This window comes from Lithobates pipiens, unplaced genomic scaffold (genome assembly GCF_037356315.1).
Source record: "Lithobates pipiens isolate NorthernLeopardFrog02 unplaced genomic scaffold, aLitPip1_a1.2 Scaffold_25, whole genome shotgun sequence".
Taxonomy (NCBI): Eukaryota; Metazoa; Chordata; class Amphibia; order Anura; family Ranidae; genus Lithobates; species Lithobates pipiens.
Genome location: NW_027507787.1, coordinates 218,130,033 through 218,154,306, shown reverse-complemented (window position 1 = coordinate 218,154,306; position 24,274 = coordinate 218,130,033). Strand labels below are relative to the sequence as shown.

The window sequence follows — 24,274 nt, the reverse complement described above, 5'->3', positions numbered from 1 at the left end:
TTGTGCGTCTAAAATAACCCCGAGACTCTTCGCTTTGGTCTTTGGGGAGATAGTCTGCCCAGAGACGGTTGGTGAAGACCAGGAGGTTTTGGTTGCGGGCTTATGATTTGGGTGTAAGATAAGAAGCTCTGTCTTTGATTGGTTCAGCTGGAGGGAGTTGGTGGTCATCCAGTCCTCTATTGATTTGAGGCAGTTTTCAAGTTGTTGTTGGTGATCTTTTTTTCCATTGATCCGGAAATAAAGTTTCGTATCGTCAGCGTAAGAGTGGAAGCAGAGATCTGAGCATCTGATGATTTGAAGGAGTGGGCGAATGTAAATGTTGAAGAGAACGGGTGACAACGGAGAGCCTTGAGGGACTCCGCAGGTGACTCCCTGAGTTTCGGAGAGGAATTTTCCTAGTTTTACTGTCTGTGACCGATTTCCTAGGAAGGACGCGAACCATTGGAGATCTATGTCTTGGACTCCGGCTACTTCTGTGAGGCGGACGAGTAGAGTATTGTGATCTACTGTATCAAACGCTGCACTTAGGTCTAGCAGTACGAGGAGACACGGCTCTCCGTCATCTGCTGCTTCGAGGGCGTCATCCCAAATCTTGAGGAGAGCTGTTTCTGTTCCATGACCCGGGCGGAAGCCTGATTGCAGCGGGTCCAGGAGTTTGTGAGTATCCAGGTGAAGTTGTAGCTGATGTACTACAGCTTTCTCCATGATCTTAGAAATGGTGTTGAGGCTTGTAATCGGCCTACGGTTGTTTGGATCCTGATGTATATGAAACAGTTTTTCTATCATTACTATGTTATGAATTAAAAACCTTTTACTCCTACCTCCTACCGCATTCCACCTGCTTCATCTAAAGTCCCAATTTCCTTTTGATATATACCTGAGACAGGGATGGCGACACTTAACCGTGCCTCTTTTAAAGTCCCAAATTCCCCCCTTTTTTAAACTATTTTGAAAAAAAAAGCTATATTTTTTACTTTTTACTATAATAAATATCCCCAAAAAACTAATTTCTTTCTCAGTTTAGGCTGATATGTATTCTACATATTTTTAGTTAAAAAAAATAAAATAAAATATATAAGCATATATTGATTGGATTGCACAAACGTTATAGCATCTACAAAATAGGGGATAGATTTATGGCACTTTTATTATAATTTTTTTTTTTTATTAGTAATGGCGGCGATCTGCATTTTTTTATCATGACTATGACATTATGGCGGACACATCAGACACTTTTGACACTATTTTGAGACCATTGTCATTTATACGGCGATCAGCGCTATAAAAATGCAGATTACTGTGTAAATGACACTGGCAGGGAAGGGGTTAAACACTAGGGGGCGGTAATTGTGTCCTAGGGAGTGATTCTAACTGTAGGGGGGAGGGGCTACCACTGACATGACAGCGATCACTGCTCCCGATAACAGGGAGCAGTAGATCCCTGTCATGTCACTAGGCAGAACGGGGAAATGCCTTGTTTACAAAGCCATCTCAATGTTCTTCCACTCCGTGACACGATCGTAGACCCCCAGTGGACATCGAGTCCGCGGGACCCGTGGGCAAGGACACAGCGTGCGCGGCGGGCACCTGCACGCCCACGTTGCCACGTCTTAAAGGGGACGTACAGGTACGCTCATTTGCACAGCCGTGCCATTGCGCAGACGTATATCGTTGTGCACTGGTCAACAAGCGGTTAACCTTTAAAACGATTTTAAAAAAGGTTCTTAAAGAGGCCTTTCAAATTGGTGCTAAAAGTGTGATATTTATCAGTAATATTTAAAGGAGAAGTCCAGCCTGGGCTTGTTTGGCTGGGCTTCTCCTATGGGTCACAGGAGTGCAATTATGTCAAAATATCAAGCCATTGACTGTGATTTAAAGCACATGTGCAAGAGAAAGGAAAACCTACAAACATGGCCTTTTCATTGTACTTGAGGACAGGGTTGAGAACCACTGTTCTAGAGAATAGCCCTTAAATACTATATGGCCAAACGTTTGTGGACACCACACCATAATGCCTACATGAGAGAAGGCTTTCGACCTGTTCTGCATAGGCTTTCCACAAAATGTTTCTGTGTGTCTCTGGGAATTTGAGCCTTTAAAGCCAAATATGCATTTGTGAAGTGATTTACTGATGTTGGACGAGTAGACCTAGCGTGCAATCAGCGCTCCACTTTATTCCAAACTTCCTCTACACCAGGGATATGCAATTAGCGGACCTCCAGCTGTTGCAAAACTACAAGTCCCATCATGCCTCTGCCTCTGGGTGTCATGCTTGTGGCTGTCAGAGTCTTGCTATGCCTCATGGGACTTGTAGTTCTGCAACAGCTGGAGGTCCGCTAATTGCATATCCCTGATCTACACCACACTCATTAAACCAAACCTTTATACAGCTGGCTTCAGTTCTCTCCCCAAACAGTTCCCAGAAGGTTGGAAGCACATAAATGTCTAAAATGTCTTTGTATTCTGCAGCATTAACAGCAACCTTCATGGGAAATTCCTAAACATAATCATCAGGCATCTTATATTTCTTGGAGACTGCATTGGTGATATCTATCCAGCATAGATTCCAGTTCTGTTTGGAGATTTGCCTTCTTTCTAATTGGATGGTTGTAATTTTCCCACTCCATGAAATAAATAAAAAATGAATCAATAGGGACAGTTGGACCTATTCAAAACACCTAGAACGCTCCACCATTGACATACATGACAACCCATTGATTCAACTCTCCAGCATCTACTAAAAACTGATATATATGAGGACTGAGAGGGTTGACTTCTGGAAGTGGTTCTATTATATGGAAAATATACTGTATATTGTCATGTAAATAGCCATAACATTAGGGACTGGCCTTCTGGAATCTATATTGTGGATAAAACTATGAAGCCAAAGCTTTTCTCAATCTTTTTATCTCCAAGGAACCTCTAAAATAAATTATGGGTCTCTGGGAACCCTCATGCCGCGTACACACGACCGGACTTTTCGGCAGACTAGGTCTGACGGAATCAATCCGTCGGACAATCTGATCGTGTGTGGACTAATCCAATCGTTTTTCATTTTAAAAATCCGACGGACCTAGAAATAGAACATGTTTCAAATCTGTCCAACGGACTCAATTCCTATCGGGAAAACCGCTCGTCTGTATCCTATTCCAACGGACCAAATACGACACAAGGGAAGCTATTGGCTATTGAACTTCCTTTTTTAGTCCCATCTTATGTCATCATGTTCAAAATGAATGGACTTTTGAACAGACTTAGTCCGTTTGTGTGTGGCCAAGTCTGTTCGTTTGGAAGTGCAGCGGAACTCCGCTGAAAAGTGCGTCGGGAAGACCGTCGGACCTAGTCTGCCGGAAAGTCCGGTCGCGTGTACGCGGCATTACTAAAACCAATCATTGGGGCACTGGGGAAAATATTTCTTTGGAATATTAATTTGGTAATCAGTAGGAAGAAGGCAACCCTTAAGGACAGATACAAAGTTTGTTGGTGTCATACTGCTGTTTTTTCCAAGCAATATTGGCCCTAGAACTATGCAGGCACAGGTTAATCAACCACCTATGGAGGAACCTTGGTGTTTCAAGAAACCCCGGAGGAGAATGGCTGGTATATACTTATGCCAATATAAAAATGAAATAAGAGTGTGCCACAGCTAGCTGACTATACCGTTTGCGGACCACATCCCTGATATCTATAGTAAAAGGCAAGTTCCTCAGATAGGGATTTTAAACAGACCACAAATAGTAATCATAAAAGAATATACAATTTATTAATATATATGATAAAAAAACAATGTTCAAAGATAATAAAAACAAACACATATGTTGGGGGCAGATATGAGAACAGCTGAGAAGGAAGCCCAAGACTGTCAAGCCGACAGAGCTGCCAACGCATTTTGAAAAAACAGTTAAGTTCCAAGTGCAAGTGTTCCACCCGAACAGCAGAAAATAACTCAACAAATGAAGAAAGAGAAGGTCCGTCAGAGCCACACATGAACAACAAGCCAGGGTATCACCGACCGACAATGATTCATGTAAGACACAGTGGGCACTGAGTGCTGCTGGCCAATAAATTTGACTGTGATATATCTCAAATCACAGGAGGATAAAACAAAAAATATTCGTCCTCCAGAGGCCTATATTGTCAATAATAGACACAGTCTCAATCTCTATATACAAGTGTCCACAAAATCACCGGCCAATTGTATAACGGTCTATCATGAGACTAGGGTACCCATATAGTCTTGTAATTGGAGTGGGGTCTTTTCCACCTGGCAGATGGAAGGAGCCATACTAACCCACTTTTGTTTTTTTTTGTTTTTTTGATGAAGCGCGTTGGTCGCTCTGTTGGCTTGACAGTTTTTGCCTTCCTTCTTAGCTGTTCTGACATCTGCCCCCAACATATGTGTTTGTTTTTATTATCTTTGAACATTGTTTTTTTGTCATATATATATATATATATTAAAAAAAGTTATACGAACAATTCATCAATATATACGAGAATATCAGTATAAAAACAGCGCTTATTTCTATAAAAAAAAGTCCTTTGTAGAAGTTGTAGTAAACAAAAAAAAAGTCTAAAAAATCACTAGACAGTTCCAAAATGTGCAGATAAGGTGCCTATAGTGATCTAATCAACGTTGTAAGGTGATCAAAGGTGCTGCCAAACTTTCTTCCACCATAAACCGGGAGTGCTTCACCACATGCGATGCGTATCCCCCTCGGGGGTTAAACTCACCAGACACAGCTGATAAGATAAGCCTTAAGGAGTAATCACTTCAATGGATATAGTAATATTCATATATATCCCCCTTTAGCGTTGCAGTCACAAGTAGTCCTCCAAGTATATCATAGGAATGAAACAGAATATATACATAGCATAATACTGTTTTATTTTTTAAAAAGTTTGACACATATCAGCAAAGTCACCCACTTCAATATATGCGTACATTAACAAAGAGTAACATCAGCGTTAAAATCGTGTACTTCACCGAATTAGTAATTCCAGAACCATTCACCAGTGTTCCCCTGTATACACTGGGTATCACTTCCTGGTCCGTGGTTAGCGGTGGAGCGCACACCTCACTTCCGGTAGCGTCGTGTAGGCCACGCCCTGACGCGTTTCGTCACTTCCGACTTCAACCGAGGGCGTGGCTACACGACGCAACCGGCCAATATATGTACAGCCCGCCCTCTCTCCGCAAGCCAATCAGACAACCACGCAATGTCCAGCCCACACGACGCTGCACATTGCGTGGTTGTCTGATTGGCTTGCGGAGAGAGAGGGCGGGCTGTACATATATTGGCCGGTTGCGTCGTGTAGCCACGCCCTCGGTTGAAGTCGGAAGTGACGAAACGCGTCAGGGCGTGGCCTACACGACGCTACCGGAAGTGAGGTGTGCGCTCCACCGCTAACCACGGACCAGGAAGTGATACCCAGTGTATACAGGGGAACACTGGTGAATGGTTCTGGAATTACTAATTCGGTGAAGTACACGATTTTAACGCTGATGTTACTCTTTGTTAATGTACGCATATATTGAAGTGGGTGACTTTGCTGATATGTGTCAAACTTTTTAAAAAATAAAACAGTATTATGCTATGTATATATTCTGTTTCATTCCTCTGATATACTTGGAGGACTACTTGTGACTGCAACGCTAAAGGGGGATATATATGAATATTACTATATCCATTGAAGTGATTACTCCTTAAGGCTTATCTTATCAGCTGTGTCTGGTGAGTTTAACCCCCGAGGGGGATACGCATCGCATGTGGTGAAGCACTCCCGGTTTATGGTGGAAGAAAGTTTGGCAGCACCTTTGATCACCTTACAACGTTGATTAGATCACTATAGGCACCTTATCTGCACATTTTGGAACTGTCTAGTGATTTTTTTGACTTTTTTTTTGTTTACTACAACTTCTACAAAGGACTTTTTTTTATAGAAATAAGCGCTGTTTTTATACTGATATTCTCGTATATATTGATGAATTGTTCGTATAACTTTTTTTTATATATTTTTATTATAAAATTTTTAACGGCTGCTACCATTGTCCGCTTTGCTGGGTTTTAATATACTCAGCAGTTACTATCAAATATAGTGTGGTTCTAGCATTTATTACATATGCAGGTATCCGCTTGAAGGGAAGTGTATATGTGTATATATATGTATATATATATATACTCTTATATTTACGTGTGTGCGTTCACTGTTTAAGGGGGCTCATATAGGTGAGTATATATATATAATTTTGGGAGGTGTATGAAGGTCTTAGTTTGGCGCAGAGAGGTATATGATAGGCCGTTTTAAAGTATACCAGCTGTAGTTTATATATATATATATATATATATATATATATATATATATATATATAAATACATTGTATATTCTTTTACGATTACTGCTTGTGGTCCATTTAAAATCCCAGTCTGAGGAACTTGTCTTTTACCAATATAAGTGACATTGTTGGTTTTCTTAAAAAGATAGAATGAAAATAATTGAGTCAGTGAATCTCTTGTGTGACCCCAGCCCTCTTTGCTCTCCAGTGATTGGATACAGTGAAATGATTTCATACTACCGCCTGCCACCCGCATACACTGCCAGCACTGGAGAAGTTCTCCACCCCAATCAATATACACTGGCAGCATGAAAGGGTTAGCCTTCTTTGGCCAGTTATCTGCTCTAAAAAAAAAGCTAGGGGAAGAACAAAATAAGGTTAAGGGCATTGCTGAGACAGAAATGTACTTGAACAGGACTCACTCTGTTCCTGGCTTTAATCCGCTTGTAGACAAAATCAGGGAACGTCTTCCTTTGAACAAAGCGGCCTGAACCTTGGCTGACGTGAAGCGTTTCGCCTTCTAGAACAACCCGTCCTTGGCTAATAACAACCTCTGGTGCTCCATGACATTCCATCCCTTCAAATATATTCATCTCTACAACCTGGCAGAGGTAGAAAAAACATGCATAAGAAAATGAGTGCAGGTATTTCTTGTATATCTCACAATTAGAATTCAATGGTTAAGCTGGCCATTGACGGTTCAAACCTCGGCTGGTTCAGTAGGAACCAGCCAAGTTTTGAAACATGAATGTGCAGGCTGATTGTCCCCAAGCTAATCAATCTATCAACTTGGGTACAACCAGCCTGTCGGATTTTTTTCATGCGACTATTGGCAGCGGCTATAGCCACTAGCAATAATCACTGGGTGTTCTCCTGGAAGGGACGGCTCCCCGCAACTGCCCCCGTCCCCCGTCGGGAGAACACAAAAAGTCTGCGGAAGGGATTGTCCCATCAACACTGACAGTGTTGATAGGGATATTGAGCTTTTTATCCCCTGCAACTCGTGGTTGCAGGAAAGAAAATCTCACGGTCTATGGCCAGCTTAAAAAGGAGAGAGCAGCAATTGGGACTTTAAATGAGGTGGTGACCTGGTAAGGTCCAGTGCCTCCATCCCTGTCTAACTGAAAAAAAGGGGGGAAGGGAATGGGACTTTAAATGAAGCACGTAGGTATAAAAATCAATTTTATTGTATACGTTAATAATACAATACATGATGGAAATCATGAATCATTATACATGAACAGTTCATATATATATATATATATATATATATATACATGAATTATACAATAGAGGCAAGGAAACCACATAATTGCAGACAGTAGATATCACATAATACTGAAAAATATCTAATAAAACACATAATAAACTAAAACGTGTTTCGTAGATCGATCTACACTTCAGGTAGATGCCCGTGGATTGAATCTGAAGACTTCTATAAGGTCTGACCCTATCAAGGAAAAGGAAATGAATATATATATTGAAATGGAAATTAACCGCTTCAACCCCGGAAGATTTTACCCCTTTCCTGACTTTCCAGAGCACTTTTTGCAATTCGGCACTGCATCGTTTTCACTGACAACTGCGCAGTCGTGGGATGTCGCACCCAAACAAAATTGACATATTCTTTTTCCCTCACAAATAGAGCTTTCTTTTGGTGCTTATTTCTCTGTGGTTTTTATTTTTTGTGCTATAAACAAAAAAAGAGTGACAATTTTGAAAATAAATAATTTGAAAAAAAAAATCCACAATATTATTAAACTTTTTGCTATAATAATTACCCCCAAAAAATATATATACATGTTTTTCCCCTCAATTTAGGCCGATATGTATTCTACATATTTTTGGTATAAAAAAAAAAATCGCAATAAGCGTGTATTGATTGTTTTGCGCAAAAGTTATAGCGTCAACAAAATAGGGGATAGTTTTATGGCATTTTTATTATTCTTTTTTTTTATTAGTAATGGTGGCGATCTGTGATTTTTATTGGGACTGCGACATTATGGCGGACACATCAGACACTATTTTGGCACTATATTTGGGACCATTGTCATTTATACAGCGACAGTGAAGGGGGCAGTGAAGGGGTTAATCACTAAGGGCAATGAAGGGGTTAAGTGTGTCCTAGGGAGTGATTATAACTGCAGGGGGATGGGCTTCAACTTACATCACAGCGATCACTGCTCTCGATGACAGGGAGCAGTGATCTCTGTCATGACACAAGGCAGAACAGGGAAAATGCCTTGTTGACATAGGCACTTCCCCGTTCTGAGGCCCTGTGACACGATCGCCGGGAGACTGGCGGACATGGAGTCCGCCGGTCCCGCGGGCACGGTCGCGCTGTACGCGTCGGGCACACGTGCCTGCTAGCCCCTGCTCTTAAAGGGGACTTACAGGTATGCTCATTTGCCCACTGCTGCCATTGTGCTGACGTATATCGGCGTGCGGCGGTCGGTAAATGGTTAAGGCTATAAAACCCCCACTCTCTAAAATACTTAGAATTGTAGCTTTGTGATGACGTTATGGCACTAGAGATCGGAGACCCCCTAAGGGTTCCTTTTCCTTGATAGGGTCAGACCTTATTGAAATGTTTTCTACCATTACACTTCAGATTCAATCCACGGGCATGCTCCTGAGGAGCAGATCAATCTACAAAACGCGTAGAGCTGCTATATGCCGTGTTTTAGTTTATTATGTGTTTTATTCAATATTTTTCAGTATTATGTGATATCTACTATCTGCAATTATGTGGTTTCCTTGCTTCTGTTGTATGATTTATGTGTATATATATATCAACTCTTCATGTATAATGATTCATGATTACCATCATGTACTGTATTATTAACATATACAATAAAATTGATTTTTAAACCTACGTGCTTCATTTAAAGTCTCATTCCATTCCCCCTTTTTTCATATGGTCAGTTTAAGTCCAACCAAAACCGATCTTTTCATTTTGGTAGATGCTGCAAAGATAAACCCCCTAATATTTTCTTATATCTCTCAAGAAATCTATTGGTATTGGTAAGATCCCCGTGGTTGAGTTCCTGGACACCTGCAGTGACCATTGTAAGGGGCTCACACTCTTCCAGCTGGACTTTTTTAATACAGAGAATGCCACAGGAGGAGCTGGAGTAGATACACCTACATTTCCCAGAATGAGACAGAAATATGGAAGGAAGATCTTGGCAGAGTTTTCCCAGACATACTGTATCCTGTATACTGTATCTTGTATACTGTATCCTGTATCTTGTATACTGCATGCTGTATACTGTATCCTGTATACTGTATCTTGTATACTGTATCCTGTATCTTGTATACTGTAGCCTGTATACTGTATCTTGTATACTGTATCTTGTATACTGTATCCTGTATACTGTATCTTGTATACTGTATCCTGTATCTTGAATACTGTATCCTGTATACTGTATCTTGTATTCTGTATTGTGTATACTGTATCCTGTATACTGTATCCTGTATACTGTATCCCGTATACTGCATCTATTATATGGCATCCAACGCTCTCTGTTGGATCGACTTATTTTTTATTCGGAGAATGCAATAGGAGGAGCTGAGACACATAAATATTGGTGGAAAGTTACGGGACATGTACAGTTCCTGAGCCGGGCTTAGCCCACTGGGCTCCATTCAGCTAAAATTTCATTTCTGGCTAAGCTGACCCATCCCTCTGCACTAGGTGTTCATTTTTCTGAACTGAAATGCCTTCAAAATACCTTTACCATTGATCTGAGGCATCATTAATATAAAAATATTGTTTATGGCTTACCCGAATACTGCTCAGTAGAGAACAATAAGTCCCTGCCTGGGATTGTGTTTGCCTGCAATTTTCTGTTTTATATTTTATTCTGCTTAAAATATAAAAAAGAAACCTTTAAATTATACACGCCTGGCAGCCAATATAGAGAACACTGCTATTACTTGGATAACAGTTATTACATGCAGAAAAAGGGTTTCTTTAAAAGGGGAATTAGGTTTATAACATCCCATTTTATATGTTCTCATTTATTGAGGTCTTGGTATAGCTGGAGGTAGTTATGTACAAAAACAAGACTTTTAGGCTCTGTTCACATCTAGGCGTCCACCGGATAGGGGGTAGAATAGCCGCGATTCTGGCTTGCGATCCCAAATCGATGCAAATTGCAGGACGCAAACTTCTTTTGAGCGACAGGCGTCCCACGAATCTGTTGGTACGATTTTGCCGCGATTCGACAGCAACAGTCGCGACAAAAATTGCGTTGTGATTTACGTCAAATTGGGATCGTGGACACCTAGATGTAAGCAGAGCCTAATACCCTGTACACACGGTCGGACTTTCCGACGACAAAATCCGACGGATTTTGGCCCAAACTTGTCTGGCATACACACGGTCGCACAAAGTTGTCGGAAAATCCGATCGTTCTGAATGCAATGACGTAGAACACGTACGACGAGACTATAAACGGGCCAGATGCCAATAGATTTTCGTCTTGTCATTTATTCTGAGCATGCGCGGCACTTTGTCCATCGGAATTGTCTACACACAATCGGAATTTGAACGATCGGATTTTGTTGTCGGAAAATTTTAGATTCTGCTCTCAAACTTTGTGTGTCAGAAATTCCGACGGAAAAAGTCAGATGGAGCCCACATACAATCGGATTTTCTGACAACGCAATCCGATCGTACATTTTCTGTTGGAAAGTCCAACCGTGTGTACAGGGCATTAAAGTGTTACTAAACCCAGTAATATGAAAATAGTTCATCTGCCCCCCCCACAGTGCCCACAGCTTATAAAATATTATTTTTACATTAAAATATTGCCAATATATACCTTTTGGGCTGATCTGTACACCACAGCCAGTGATAAACTCCACAGTTTCTCCAGTGCTGAGAGTTCAGGTAGGAGGAGATTTCCACTTCAGCCTGTATACACGCCCACATGTGTGATGCCAAGATCATGTGACCTGGCTAGCTCTGAGAAAAGTAAATATTCTCTCCAGCATAAAAGAAACAACTGAGCATGTGCAGCTTGGCTACCCTGCCTGTGTTAGTTGGCCTTCCCCAGATAGACAGTGCAGGAGGGGGAGGATCTGTGCATACAGGATCAAACAGCCTTTTTACACAATGCAGAAGATTAATCCCTTAAGTTCCACAGTGAGTATAACAAGCATGCTATGCTGCATATACAGACTGATTTTACTCTTGTGGGTTTAGTAACACTTTAAGGTAAAAAGAAAGAGGTTATGGGTGGATTTTCAAATTTTGTTTTTTTTTAATTTCTCATTATTGTTCTTTCGAATTTTTCAATTTTCATTCGAATTTGAATATTTGTTTTCGTAAAAATTTGTTAAATGGGTTTTCATTAATGTGAATACTTACAAATTAACGAATTTGTCGAATTTAGTCGAAAAACTAATTTGGAACAAAACGAATTGCACATGTCTAGTTGTGCCCCTTGTCACTTACTGATGTTTTCTTTCCAGGCAACACAAGGCGTACTAAAACACATCACTACCATTCATTTATGCCCTTACCATTGGTCTCTATGGGCTACTACACATTGGGGTTTGCTTTACTAAAACTGGAAAGTGCAAAATCTGGTGCAGCTGTGCATAGAAACCAATCGGCTTCCAGGTTTTAGGCCGGGTTCACACTGTTACGACATGACTGTTGTACGACTGTCATTCTACTTTGCCCTGCAACAACGGTCCTACATTGGTCTTACTTCGGTCCTACTTCCATCCGACTTGAATGAACAGGATAAGATTTTGCTCCGACTTTGAGATAGTCTGACTTGTCCTTTGACCAATCAAAACAATCCCAGTGTGACATAAATACCATGTCCGATGTCATGAGTCGGATGGTTAGGACCAGGATCTGACTTTAATCCAACTTCAGTGATATTCAATGTTCTGAAGTAGGATCAAAGTTGGATCAAAGTAGTGCAGGAAAATTTTTCAAAGTCAGACCGACTTGTGTCGGACTAGTTAAGACGGCTGTCATAGGGAACAATTGATTAATACACGTCATGCAACATGTGCTCCCAATGTCGGAGCGTATGTTGTACCAGTGCAAACACGGCCTAAGGCTAGGTTCACACTGGTACGACACGACAATCGTACGACTGTGGATCCGACATTGCCCTGTGGCTCGAAGTCCGACTTCAATGAACGGGGATTCATCTTTGAACCCGACAATACCAGGCAATTTGTGTCTGGTATAAATCTTTAGGGGAAACTGCACGCCACTTTTTTTTTTTTTAAACGGCCTGGGTTCCCCCTCCAAGACCATACCAGGCCCTTCAGTCTGGCATGTATTGTAAAAAAATAAAAAAACGGTGTGGGGTCCCCCCAAAGATCCATATCTGGTCCCCCCAAAGACTCTTATCTGACCACGCAGCCCGGCAGGTCAGGAAAGGGGGAGGGACAAGAGAGCGCCCCCTCCTGATCCATACCAGGCTGCATGCCCTCAACATGCCCTTGCACCCCCTCTGCCCGAAAGCACCTCGTCCCCATGTTGATTAGGAATAGGGAATTAAGGCAGCTCGGCATCACTTCCGATCTCCTCTTCCCATTCTGGCTCTTCTACTTCCTCCGCTGATGTCTTCTGCCTCTGCCTGTTCTTCTTCCCTCTCTGGGTCTTCTACGCTGAAGTCTTCTAGCTCTCTCTGGTTCTTCTTCCTATATCGTCACTGCCTGGGGAATGATGGGACTGTGATGTCATAAGGGGTGGGGCTTCTGGGTGACGTCACTTGGTGACCCTGCCCCATGCCAATATAAGTAGTGGCACACCCAGCATTAGAGCGGGAGAGAGCGTTGAGTCAACAAGAACAGAGAGAGAAGACAGCGGAGAAGACCTGGCAAAAGAGCGAGAAGACAGCGGACAAGACCTGGTAAAGGCAGAAGACAGCGGACAGAGTGTGAAGAACCAGAGAGGGCTAGAAGACATCAGCGGAGAGTGGGGAAGACCCGGAGAGGGGAGAAGAACTGGCAGAGGCAGAAGATGTCGCCAGAAGAGGTAGAAGAGCCAGAGATGGGAGTCAGAAAAGCTGCCTTAATAAAATACTGTGTACTGTGTTTTATTATTGATACTTTTTATTATAGGTGAATGGGTAGTGGTACAATGTACCCCATACTCATTCACATGGGGAGGGGCTTGGATCTGGGGGCCCCTTGTTAAAGAGGGCATTCAGATTCCGATAAGCCCCCTGCCTGCAGACCCCGACAACCACCGGCAAGGGTTGTTGGGAAGAGGCCCTTGTCCTCATCAACATGGGGGCAAGGTGCTGCTTTGGAGTGGGGGGCGCAATACGCCCACCCCCATGTTGAGGGGGTGTGGCCTGGTATGGTTCAGGAGGGCAGGGCACTCGCTCGTCCCCATCCCCTTTTCTGACCTGCCGGGCTGCGTGCTCGGATAAGGGTCTGGTATGAATTTGGGATCTGACTTTGGCATGCGACTTGTGTTCTGATGATCTTGAAGGGGAACCCTATGCAAAAAATGATAAAAAAAATAGCACAGGTTCCCTCTCCAAGACCATACCAGACCTTTCGGTCTGGCATAGATTTTAGGAGGAACCCCCCATGCCGTTCCCCTTCAAATCCATGCCAGACCGAGGGGTCTGGTATGGTAGTTTTTTTTTTTCACTTTTTTTGTGAGGTTCCCCTTCAAGATCCTCAGAACACAAGTCACCTTTGATCTGACTTTTATCCGACTTCAGTGATATTCAATGGTCTGTATTAAAAGTATGGAAGTAGGATCAAAGGTTGACCAAAGTAGTGCAGGGAGCATTTTCAAAGTCGGACCGACTTCTGTCAGACCAGTTAAGATGGCTCCCATTGGGAAAAAAAACATTTTCACATGCCATGTGACATGAGCTCCCAATGTTGGAGCATTTGTCGTACCAATGTAAACCCGGCCTAATTGGACAAGCTGAAGCTAGAAGCTGATTGGTTTCTATGCACAGCTATACCAGATTTTGCACTCTCCAGTTTTAGTAAATCAACCCCTTTATTTTTTGTCATAAAACAAACATGAATGGATAAATAAAAATTACTTAGGGAACAAGTGAAACCGTTATTTACTGAATGATGTGTCTTGGCAGAAATTATTTTTAATGTTTTTGGATTCCAGATAACTAGGTCAGCGTCTGAGCCCGTGGCGATTCTTCCCTTCCGTGGATACAAGTTGAAAATTTTGGCTGCATTTGTACTGGTCACGGCTACAAACTCATTCTCGTCCATCCTGCCAGAGGTCTGAAGAAGAGAAGAAAAACAATGAGAAAAAAAGAAAAGAAAATATTCTCTAATTTTAAAAAAAATCTGACTATGTTAATCGTTAATAATCCCCTAGACTTCATTCATTTCAAAATTAAATGCATTAATATTTTAGATACAAAACATTTTTGAAAGATTTAATCTCTATTTCTTAAAGTATAGAAAGGAAAGGAACTCGGAAAATAAAGGCCAAGGCACCAAAGGGCAATATGCAAGACTCTTTCTAAATGCACTGCAATGACATGCATTTGAGGGAACCGATCCTAATAAGAACAATGGATATTGTCTTGTCAATGCATGTTGCTGTACTGGAAAAAATATGCATAATGCATATTGATGAGCCCATTGTGAATGGGCCCATACGTTGACCCTGCACATAATGATACAATTGTTTGAGTTGTTTATATAGTGCCAAAATATAGTGCCAAAATTGTTTGTTGTTTGTTTGAATGATCTTCAATCAACGTGTGGTTCTTTTCACCGGAGAGAAATTATCAGCCCCAGAGAAACAACGCATTTCACCAAATCAGATATTCTTATGTCGCTACACACAATCTGAATTTTGGTCGAAATAAGCTCTGATGGTTTTCCCGACGGAATTCCGACGGGAATCCGCTCAAGCTGTCTTGCCTACACACGATCACACCAAATTCCGACCGTCAAGAACGTGGTGACGTACAACACGTACGACGGGACTAGAAAAAGGAAGTTCACTACCCAGTAGCCAATAGCTTCTGTCTCATAGTTGAATCTGAGTATGCGTGAGTTTTTGCGCGTCGGAATTGCATACACACGATCGGAATTTCCGATAGAAAGTTTTTCTATCGGAAAAATTGAGAACGAGAACGTGCTCTCAAATTTTTGCTGGCGGGAATTCGGCCAGCTAAATTCCGATGGAGCATACACACGGTCGCATTTTCTGATGAAAAGCTCTCATTGGTCTTTTGCTGGCCGAAATTCCGATTGTGAATAAGAATAAGCTTTGCAATTGAAATACAATTTTAACTTTTGTAATGCACAATCAAATTATCATTATGTGTATGACAAAGTCTGCATTCTCTTGGTGGGCTCTTATTTTATCTACATCATCCATTTTACCAATTAAAACGAAATTCCAGTAAATATAACACACAGAAGCATGTGCAACTTTGTATTACACAATACATCCTTAAAGCGGAGGTCCACCCTAAAGTGGACCTTCCGCTCATTGGAATCCCCCCCCCTCCGGCGCCACAATTGGCACCTTTCAGGGGGGAGGGGTGCAGGTACCTGTACAGTACTGGTATCTGCACCCACTTCCGGGATAGCTCTCTGCGGAAAGGGGCGTAGATCTACGCCCCTTTCCGAAAGTCCCCCGCTGCCTGCTGGGAAACACACAGATCCCAGAGGCAGCGGGTCCATCCTTATTGCGCAGCGCGACTCGCGCATGCGCAGTAGAGAACCGGGAAATGAAGCCGAAAGGCTCCACTTCCTGATTCCCATACCCAAGATGGCGGCGGCTGCACCCGAGAGACGATCGAGAGATCGGCTTCGGGTGCCGACATCGCGGGCGCCCTGGGCGGGTAAGTGTCCTTATTTTTAAAGTCAGCAGCTGCTGACTTTTAAAAAAAAAAACGGCAGAACTCCCGGCGGACTCCCGCTTTAAATAGATTTTTGGAATACAAGAAGTGTAAGGCAAGCCATACACGGTGTGAATTTCTTTCCTGCAACCACGGGTTGCAGGAATGAAATTTGCATGATTCCCCCATCAACACAGACAGTGCTGACAGGGGAATCCCTTTTGTCGATCCATTGTGTGCTCCCAGTGGGAGGGGGGCAAATAAACTGTGCAATTTGCAAAGTACAGATGCATCCTGCATGAGCAGTTGCTCCAGAGCTTAGTAAATGAACAGAAGCTTCCATCATTCAATCGTCTGCAAGCAAAGTGCTGTTTTTTTTATCTTCCTTGCACGTGATTGGGCGTTCTTTGCAAGCGTTACCTTGTTTACTAAGCTCTGGAGTGCAATTGCACTTTGTAAGGTGCAAAGTTCATTTGCCTTTTACAAATCAACTCCTTAGTGTCAGTTTTGTCCCCCGCAATGTCGCAGTCCCACAAAAAAAAATGCTGATCGCCACCGTTACTACCCTGTTTCCCCCCAAAATAAGACCTAGCGTGATTGTCATGATGGCTGCAATATAAGCCCTATCCCCCAAATAAGCCCTAGATAAAGTCCTTGTAGGTCTTATTTCCAGGGTAGGGCTTATTTTCAGGGAAACAGGGTAGGGCTTATTTGGGGGGTAGGGCTTATATTGCAGCCATCGCCGACAATCACGCTAGGTCTTATTTTCAGGGAAACAGGGTAGTAGAAAAAAAATGTAAAAAAAATAAAAATTCCATAAATATATCCCATAGTTTGTAGATGCTATAACTTTTGCGCAAACCAACCAATATAAAAATTGATAGGTAAAAATAGGTAGCAGAATACATATTGACCTAAATTGAGAAAAAAAATCTATTTTTTACATTTTTTTATTGGATATGTTTTATAGCAGAAAGTAAAAAAAATTGTTTTTCTTTTTCAAAATTATCACTCTTTTTTCGTTTATAGTGCAAAAAATAAAAACAGTAGAGGTGATCAAAAGGGACATCAATTTTATTTGGGTACAGTGTCGCACGACTGTGCAATTGTAAGTTAAAGGGGTAAAACCTTCACGGGGCTGAAGTGGTTAAAAGCCTAACTCCAGGCAGAATTGGGGTTGATTTACTAAAAGGCAAATAGACTCTACAAGAGCGGCTGACGTTCATCATCCAATCATGTGTTGATAAAAAAGTGGTTTAGGAGCCAAATACCTATTGGATTTTAAAGCAAAATATTCATTAACAACTCAAGTAATGGAGACCTATGAACAATGCACAGGCCTTTACACATTGGAGATATAGGCAAAAAAAATACTTTGATATAATTATGTGTTTTTATGAATATTACTGTCTTTGATGTGTTGTGTCTAAATTGTGTAATTTCCAATTTATAGTGATCATATATGCAGTGCCTGATAAAAGTTCTCCTGAAGAAGCCATCGTCTGGCGAAACATGTAGAGATTAGAATCAGCTGCACCTGTTCCATGTATTGTATGGTTATTTATGATGACAACTTGTTGATTTTTAGATGTTTCTAAATTAAATTTTGTGTATATTTTATTTTATTTTTTTTGTGTTTTGGCACCTTAAAAATCCCACAGTCTGTTCTTTCGCTACGTCTTAAAAAAAAAGTTGCAGCTTTTTGTTATACAGTAATGACAACGCTCATATTTTTAGCAGGGTTCTGTTATTAATACCTTATTGCTGCATTTGTCCACATTGCTCTTATTCTTATATCAGATTATTAGGGTTAAAGATAAGTGTTGACTCTTTTCCTTTTACATTTTTCCTTTAGTGTTATTTTTTGTGGCATTTACCAGCTTTGTTGAAATACAAAAACCGTATTCTCCTTACCACGCATTTTTCCCAGATTATCGACATTCGTTCTTCCACCCCATTGGTGCCTTCTGGTATTAAGGTGAAATTGTCCTTCCCTACGGCTTTCTGTGCTGTGGTGAAGGCACAGTGAGCACTGCCCGTTACCTGGAGGTCAGAACTGCAGGAGAGAATTGTCATTAGACTGTCAGCCCAGAAACAGCATTTATCACATTTTGTGCCCTCAGACGGGTTTCCCACCCATTTGCCCATCTCTGCCATTAAAAGTAATTTGCACCTTCCTTACATTGGCGGCTGGTGCTAAATATTTTGGGGGGGGGGGGACAAACTAAAGCCATATTTGGGGGAGACGGACAGGAAGGCAGCATTCGCCATAAGCACCCCCTCCAGGTGTTAGATGTACGAGAGTGATTTGCCGCCAACCCGCCGCAGGAGACTGACCGTAACTTAGAAGGCAGAGGGAAGGAAGAGCCGGGCCGTTGCTTCTCCTCCCGCCTAAACAGGAACTGTGTCCTGAGACCCAATTAGCCTGGGAGTCCTATGACTCCCTGGCCAATCGGGTCTCAGGACCTGCTTCCTGATTGGCCAAAAAGAGAATTAGGAAGACAATAGCGAATATTAATTGATGGACATGGCTCTGGGTCTGAGCATTTTACACAGGTTTGTCAGATTATTGCGGATTATTTTATCTATATTATTGCCCAATGTATGGACCCTGACTCATACCCCAGTTGAAGTCTTTGGAGACGAAACACGTTGGGATGGTTGAGTCTGCTTCATGTCATTGCAGCACTTTTCAATGTGATCACATTAAGGAGATGTCTTATTGATGCCCGTCATTTCGAAATTTGTGTAGGTTTTCTCCTTTTTAATAAAATGTGTTGCTAAACACTATGTGGAGGTCTCTTGTCTTTTATAAATGTTGGAGTCCATGATTTGACAAGAGGGTCTATCGCTGCAAAGAATTTTGATGTTTTATTCCGGGATACCGTTTCTGTGACTACCATCCTGATTATTACTACTATATGCTTGGTTGATGTTGTCTTCTGGTAAGCATATTCACTCTTCTCCCCTGGGTGGTGGATGCCCATACCGTGTCGACCCCTTAAGCTATTTTTGGCTTGTCCCTTATAATCATCATTGAAACTAACTTTTCACTCACTATTTGGACTGTTTTGTTATACGGCGGTTATACTATATAAGTCCTCTTATATCTTTATATATGGAAGGTCTCACTTCTGGATACATCATATAATTATTTGCACAATGCACTTTATTATGTTTATATGCTAATGTCACCATTTATTTGTGTTGTTGATTTGTTAAACATACATATTTTTTCTTTATATTAATTCGCTATTATCACACAACTTGGTGGGCTCAGTAGTAAACAGAAAAGAAGTGCACTCACATAGCCACATCTGTAAATTAAGGTTATAAACAAAGAAAAAAAAAGGTGTACTACAACAGTAAACCTAGGTCGAACTTTGAAGGCATAGGAAATGAAGAGGTATGAAAATAAACACTATTTATTGAAAAATACACAACATGAATTGAACAATACAAAAAAAAATAAAAAATCATGTATACTAATACATAATGTGCAGTGATCCCTTGTGTATCTACGCGTTTCACTGTTAGGCTTCTTCAGGATCCAGTCAAGGTTCTACAGATAGCAAATAAAGAGAATGGACCTCACTGTCTTGCAAAGAGATAAGTCTCACTTATAAGTATCCAGAAACTGGTTCAGAGAGTACAATCCCACTGGAAACCAGTTCTACTACACCACCGGATCTATGCACAGATAGGTTAGGCCAGCCCAATCTGCTAGTAAGAGAAGAGCAGGAACAGCCAGACGGTTCCAGGGACAGGGGTAAAATAATGCACAAGAGTGGACTCAGTGCCAAAGAGGGGAGCCAAATATGGGCTTCAAAGCCCACCAAAAAATGTGGACACCCACTGGGAAAATACTCCAAATATGAGACTGAGAGATTATCCACAATGTGTAGCAAAATTGTAATATTTAGACAATGATGTGTGGCCCCTGGGAGACAGCCTTATGCTAGTCACAGTGGGTTCAGGGTTGCAGTGCTCTGCGCCCCAAGCCCGCCCTTTTTTGAAGCCAATTAGAGCATCAATCTCTAAAAAAAAAAAAAACCCAGTTGGAATCCATGCGTTCAGGGGCACCCCGCATGGATGGGCCGCCACTGTTTTCTTAGCTAAAAGATAAAACATCTTTTGTTTTAGTCACTTTCTCCCATCAGGCTATGTAGGAAAAACCTCTCAGTGTCATCCATCACTATGGGGTTGAGTTACTAAAGGCCAATAGGCTTTGCACTTAGTAAATGAACAGAAGCTCTGCCGACTTCCATCATCCAATCATGTGCAAGCAAAAATGTTTTTATTTTTTTATTTTCCTTGCGTGTGATTGTCTATTCTTCGCCAAGGGAAGCTTTACCTCATTTACTGAGCTGCAAAGTGCTCGGCCTATTTTCCGTTAGTAAATAAACCCCTATGACTGAACCTTTTGTCTCTGGCTGATTGACTTCTACTGCCGCATTTGAGCTATAAGATATCCCTATTGTGGAAGCATACCAGCCTGTCGACCTAAAGAATGCATGCCAATATTAAAGTTCCCTTGCCGGCTTTGGAGAAAGTGTTAAAGTGGTACTCAACTCCCCCAATACCCCCCCCCCCCCCCATGCTTTGTTCCCACTTACCTGTAGTGCTCTTCAAGAGGAAGTAAAGCCTCTTAAAAAAAAAATACACCCTGCAAGACAAAGGCATAATACCGTATATACTCGAGTATAGGTCGATCCGAATATAAGCCGAGGCCCCTAATTTACCACAAAAAACTGGGAAAACTAATTGACTCGAGTATAAGCCGGGGGTGGGAAATGCAGCAGCTACTGTAAGTGGCAAAGAGGGTCAACAATGCCCATCTGCAGCTGCATGTCTCACTGTGTCTATTGCATGCCTCCCTGTGTCCTGTGTATGCCTCCCTGTGTCCTGTGCAGATCTGCCTACCTCACTGTGTCCTGTGTATACCTCCCTGTGTCCACTGCAGCCTACCTGTGCTAATCTTCATCCTTTGTCTCCTGTGCATGCCTCCGCGTGCCCATCTGCAGCCACCGATCAGCGTGTCATAAAAACATACGGCGGCCATTCCAGTATTCAAAAGCCACGCCTCCTCTTCGTCTGTGATAGGCAGAACACTCAATTTCCCAGCAGTCAGTTTTCAGCCTATCACGGACATCCGCTCATCCTCGTCTGAGGTATGAGGATGAGGGGATGTCCGTGATAGGCTGAAAACTGACTGCTGGGAAATTGAGTGTTCTGCCTATCACAGACGAAGAGGAGGCGTGGCTTTTGAATACTGGAATGGCCACCGTATCATCGCTTTGGGTGCCTAGGCTTTCGGCGCTGCACTTTTGACTGCATGGCTACGTGTAAGTGACCACTAGGTAGGGGTATTTCAATCTCCCCATGTTCCATCATTGCAAATATTAATTTACCACTACTCTGTATTTTCAGACCAATCACGAGCTTGCTCCTGACGAGCGGTAGTAAGCCGCGAAACGCGTAGAGCCAATAATCGCTGTGTATTTTGGTACCCCAATTTCAACTAGCATCAATCCTTGTAAAATCGCATCAACTATGTTGTTGTGTTTTTTTTTTTTTTTTTTTTTCTTTACTAATCCACTGCAACAACCAAGAAGTCATAGATTCAAAGTTGTTGCCTACACTGTATTATTTGTTTAATTTATTTCCATATTTGGTTGTCTTATGTATATAATGGAGGTGCGCTTTTATAACCTACTCTGTATTGGTCAGTAAGATTATATAAAACAAAATGTCAATGTTAATAATGTGTCTGTCTATGCACCTCTTTAATATACATGTAATTTTATCGCATCATATAATCGCATAACAATATTTCTCCTTTTTTTTTTCAATAAAAGACCCCGTACTTCATTTAAAGTCCCGTTTAGCTCTTGTTTTTAATTCTACATCTTATATCTGATAGGGATGGAGGCTATGACCTCATTTAAAGTCCCAAAATTTCCCCCTCCCCTTTTCCCATCATGTTACTATTTGATATAAGGGATGGAAGACGGGTGTCTTGTATACTTAAGCCAATGTTTATTTGTTTTCCTTTTTGGACCATATTGTTTAAAGTACCTTATTATTCATCATTGTTTTAGATTTAGCAGCTTTTATTGTTTTTTTTTTCCAAAATCTTTTTTAAAAAAATTTTTTTTGCACTATTAGGTCCTTGACGCACCTATGCAGTTGGGTGGTGTTGGTGTCGTCTGCACTGCTGCATTCCTTTTTGTCATGATCGGGAGTTGCGATGCGCACTGGGGGACGCCCTCCGTCCTCCTCATCCAAGAAATTTTTTTTTTTTTTTTTTTTTTTTTTTTTTCTTGGCTGGGAGGCGGGGCGCGTTCACCCACTGCGTATCGGCGTCACATTTTCACCACCGTTTGTACGGCATCATCATTATGGGTGCCGCCTTTCAGGGTAGGTTGATTTACATCCTCATTTCACCTGGAGTGTGGGTGTGGACACTGACTCGGAGTGTGTATATATCCCGGGTCTGGCGTTGCTCACTCTTCCATTTGGTGTCCTTGAGTGTGTGACGCTGGGGGCCCCCATACGGCGGTTTGGCTGTGTCCATGGTTGGCGGCAGGCGGGACCGGAACAACTGGGGCCATTCACCTACCATACACTGTCACCTCTCTTCGCGTTTTTTCCACACAAAAGGTATTTTTGCACAATCAATCCATATGTCCCTCTTTCTTTACTTTTTTCTGTTACTACTCACTCTGTCACCTGGTATTCATACTGGGTCATGTCACACACAGCCACTTTCCCCCTCCTTCCCTTTTTTCTTCCGCCCTCTTCCCCCTCCCCCCTTTTCCCACGCTAACCCTCTCCTACACTCATCATACATCCACCCCAACATTTTCTTTTTTTCTTTTTTCAATGCATTTTTCTTTCACAATTCTCAGATTATCTGTACTTCTTACTATGCATTTTTTCACCCATTAGGCTCAGTTTTATATTTCCATATTCGTTTTCACTTACCAAACGCCCTTGTTGTCCCGGTGGTTGCCTGTGTGTGCATTCTGTGGGCCTCCTCGCCCTTGGATGGGCCTCCTCAACTCCCGTATCATCGCTTTGGGTGCCTAGGCTTTCGGCGCTGCACTTTTGACTGCATGGCTACGTGTAAGTGACCACTAGGTAGGGGTATTTCAATCTCCCCATGTTCCATCATTGCAAATATTAATTTACCACTACTCTGTATTTTCAGACCAATCACGAGCTTGCTCCTGACGAGCGGTAGTAAGCCGCGAAACGCGTAGAGCCAATAATCGCTGTGTATTTTGGTACCCCAATTTCAACTAGCATCAATCCTTGTAAAATCGCATCAACTATGTTGTTGTGTTTTTTTTTTTTTTTTTTCTTTACTAATCCACTGCAACAACCAAGAAGTCATAGATTCAAAGTTGTTGCCTACACTGTATTATTTGTTTAATTTATTTCCATATTTGGTTGTCTTATGTATATAATGGAGGTGCGCTTTTATAACCTACTCTGTATTGGTCAGTAAGATTATATAAAACAAAATGTCAATGTTAATAATGTGTCTGTCTATGCACCTCTTTAATATACATGTAATTTTATCGCATCATATAATCGCATAACAATATTTCTCCTTTTTTTTTTCAATAAAAGACCCCGTACTTCATTTAAAGTCCCGTTTAGCTCTTGTTTTTAATTCTACATCTTATATCTGATAGGGATGGAGGCTATGACCTCATTTAAAGTCCCAAAATTTCCCCCTCCCCTTTTCCCATCATGTTACTATTTGATATAAGGGATGGAAGACGGGTGTCTTGTATACTTAAGCCAATGTTTATTTGTTTTCCTTTTTGGACCATATTGTTTAAAGTACCTTATTATTCATCATTGTTTTAGATTTAGCAGCTTTTATTGTTTTTTTTTTCCAAAATCTTTTTTAAAAAAAATTTTTTTGCACTATTAGGTCCTTGACGCACCTATGCAGTTGGGTGGTGTTGGTGTCGTCTGCACTGCTGCATTCCTTTTTGTCATGATCGGGAGTTGCGATGCGCACTGGGGGACGCCCTCCGTCCTCCTCATCCAAGAAATTTTTTTTTTTTTTTTTTTTTTTTTTTTCTTGGCTGGG

At 41.7% G+C, this 24,274-nt stretch overlaps 1 protein-coding gene across 2 annotated transcripts in view; it reads right to left on the bottom strand.

The window, feature by feature from the left end:
- DPYSL4 (dihydropyrimidinase like 4) overlaps positions 1–24,274 on the bottom strand; it is a 109,715-nt gene that overhangs the window by 25,652 nt on the left and 59,789 nt on the right. For both annotated transcript variants that reach the window (XM_077455555.1, XM_077455554.1), the window contains 3 exons: positions 18,079–18,220; positions 14,414–14,584; positions 6,757–6,936 (listed from right to left, as the gene is read on the bottom strand). In XM_077455555.1, coding sequence (XP_077311681.1) covers positions 6,757–6,936; positions 14,414–14,584; positions 18,079–18,220 — 493 coding nt within the window. The remainder of the gene's footprint in view (positions 1–6,756; positions 6,937–14,413; positions 14,585–18,078; positions 18,221–24,274) is intronic.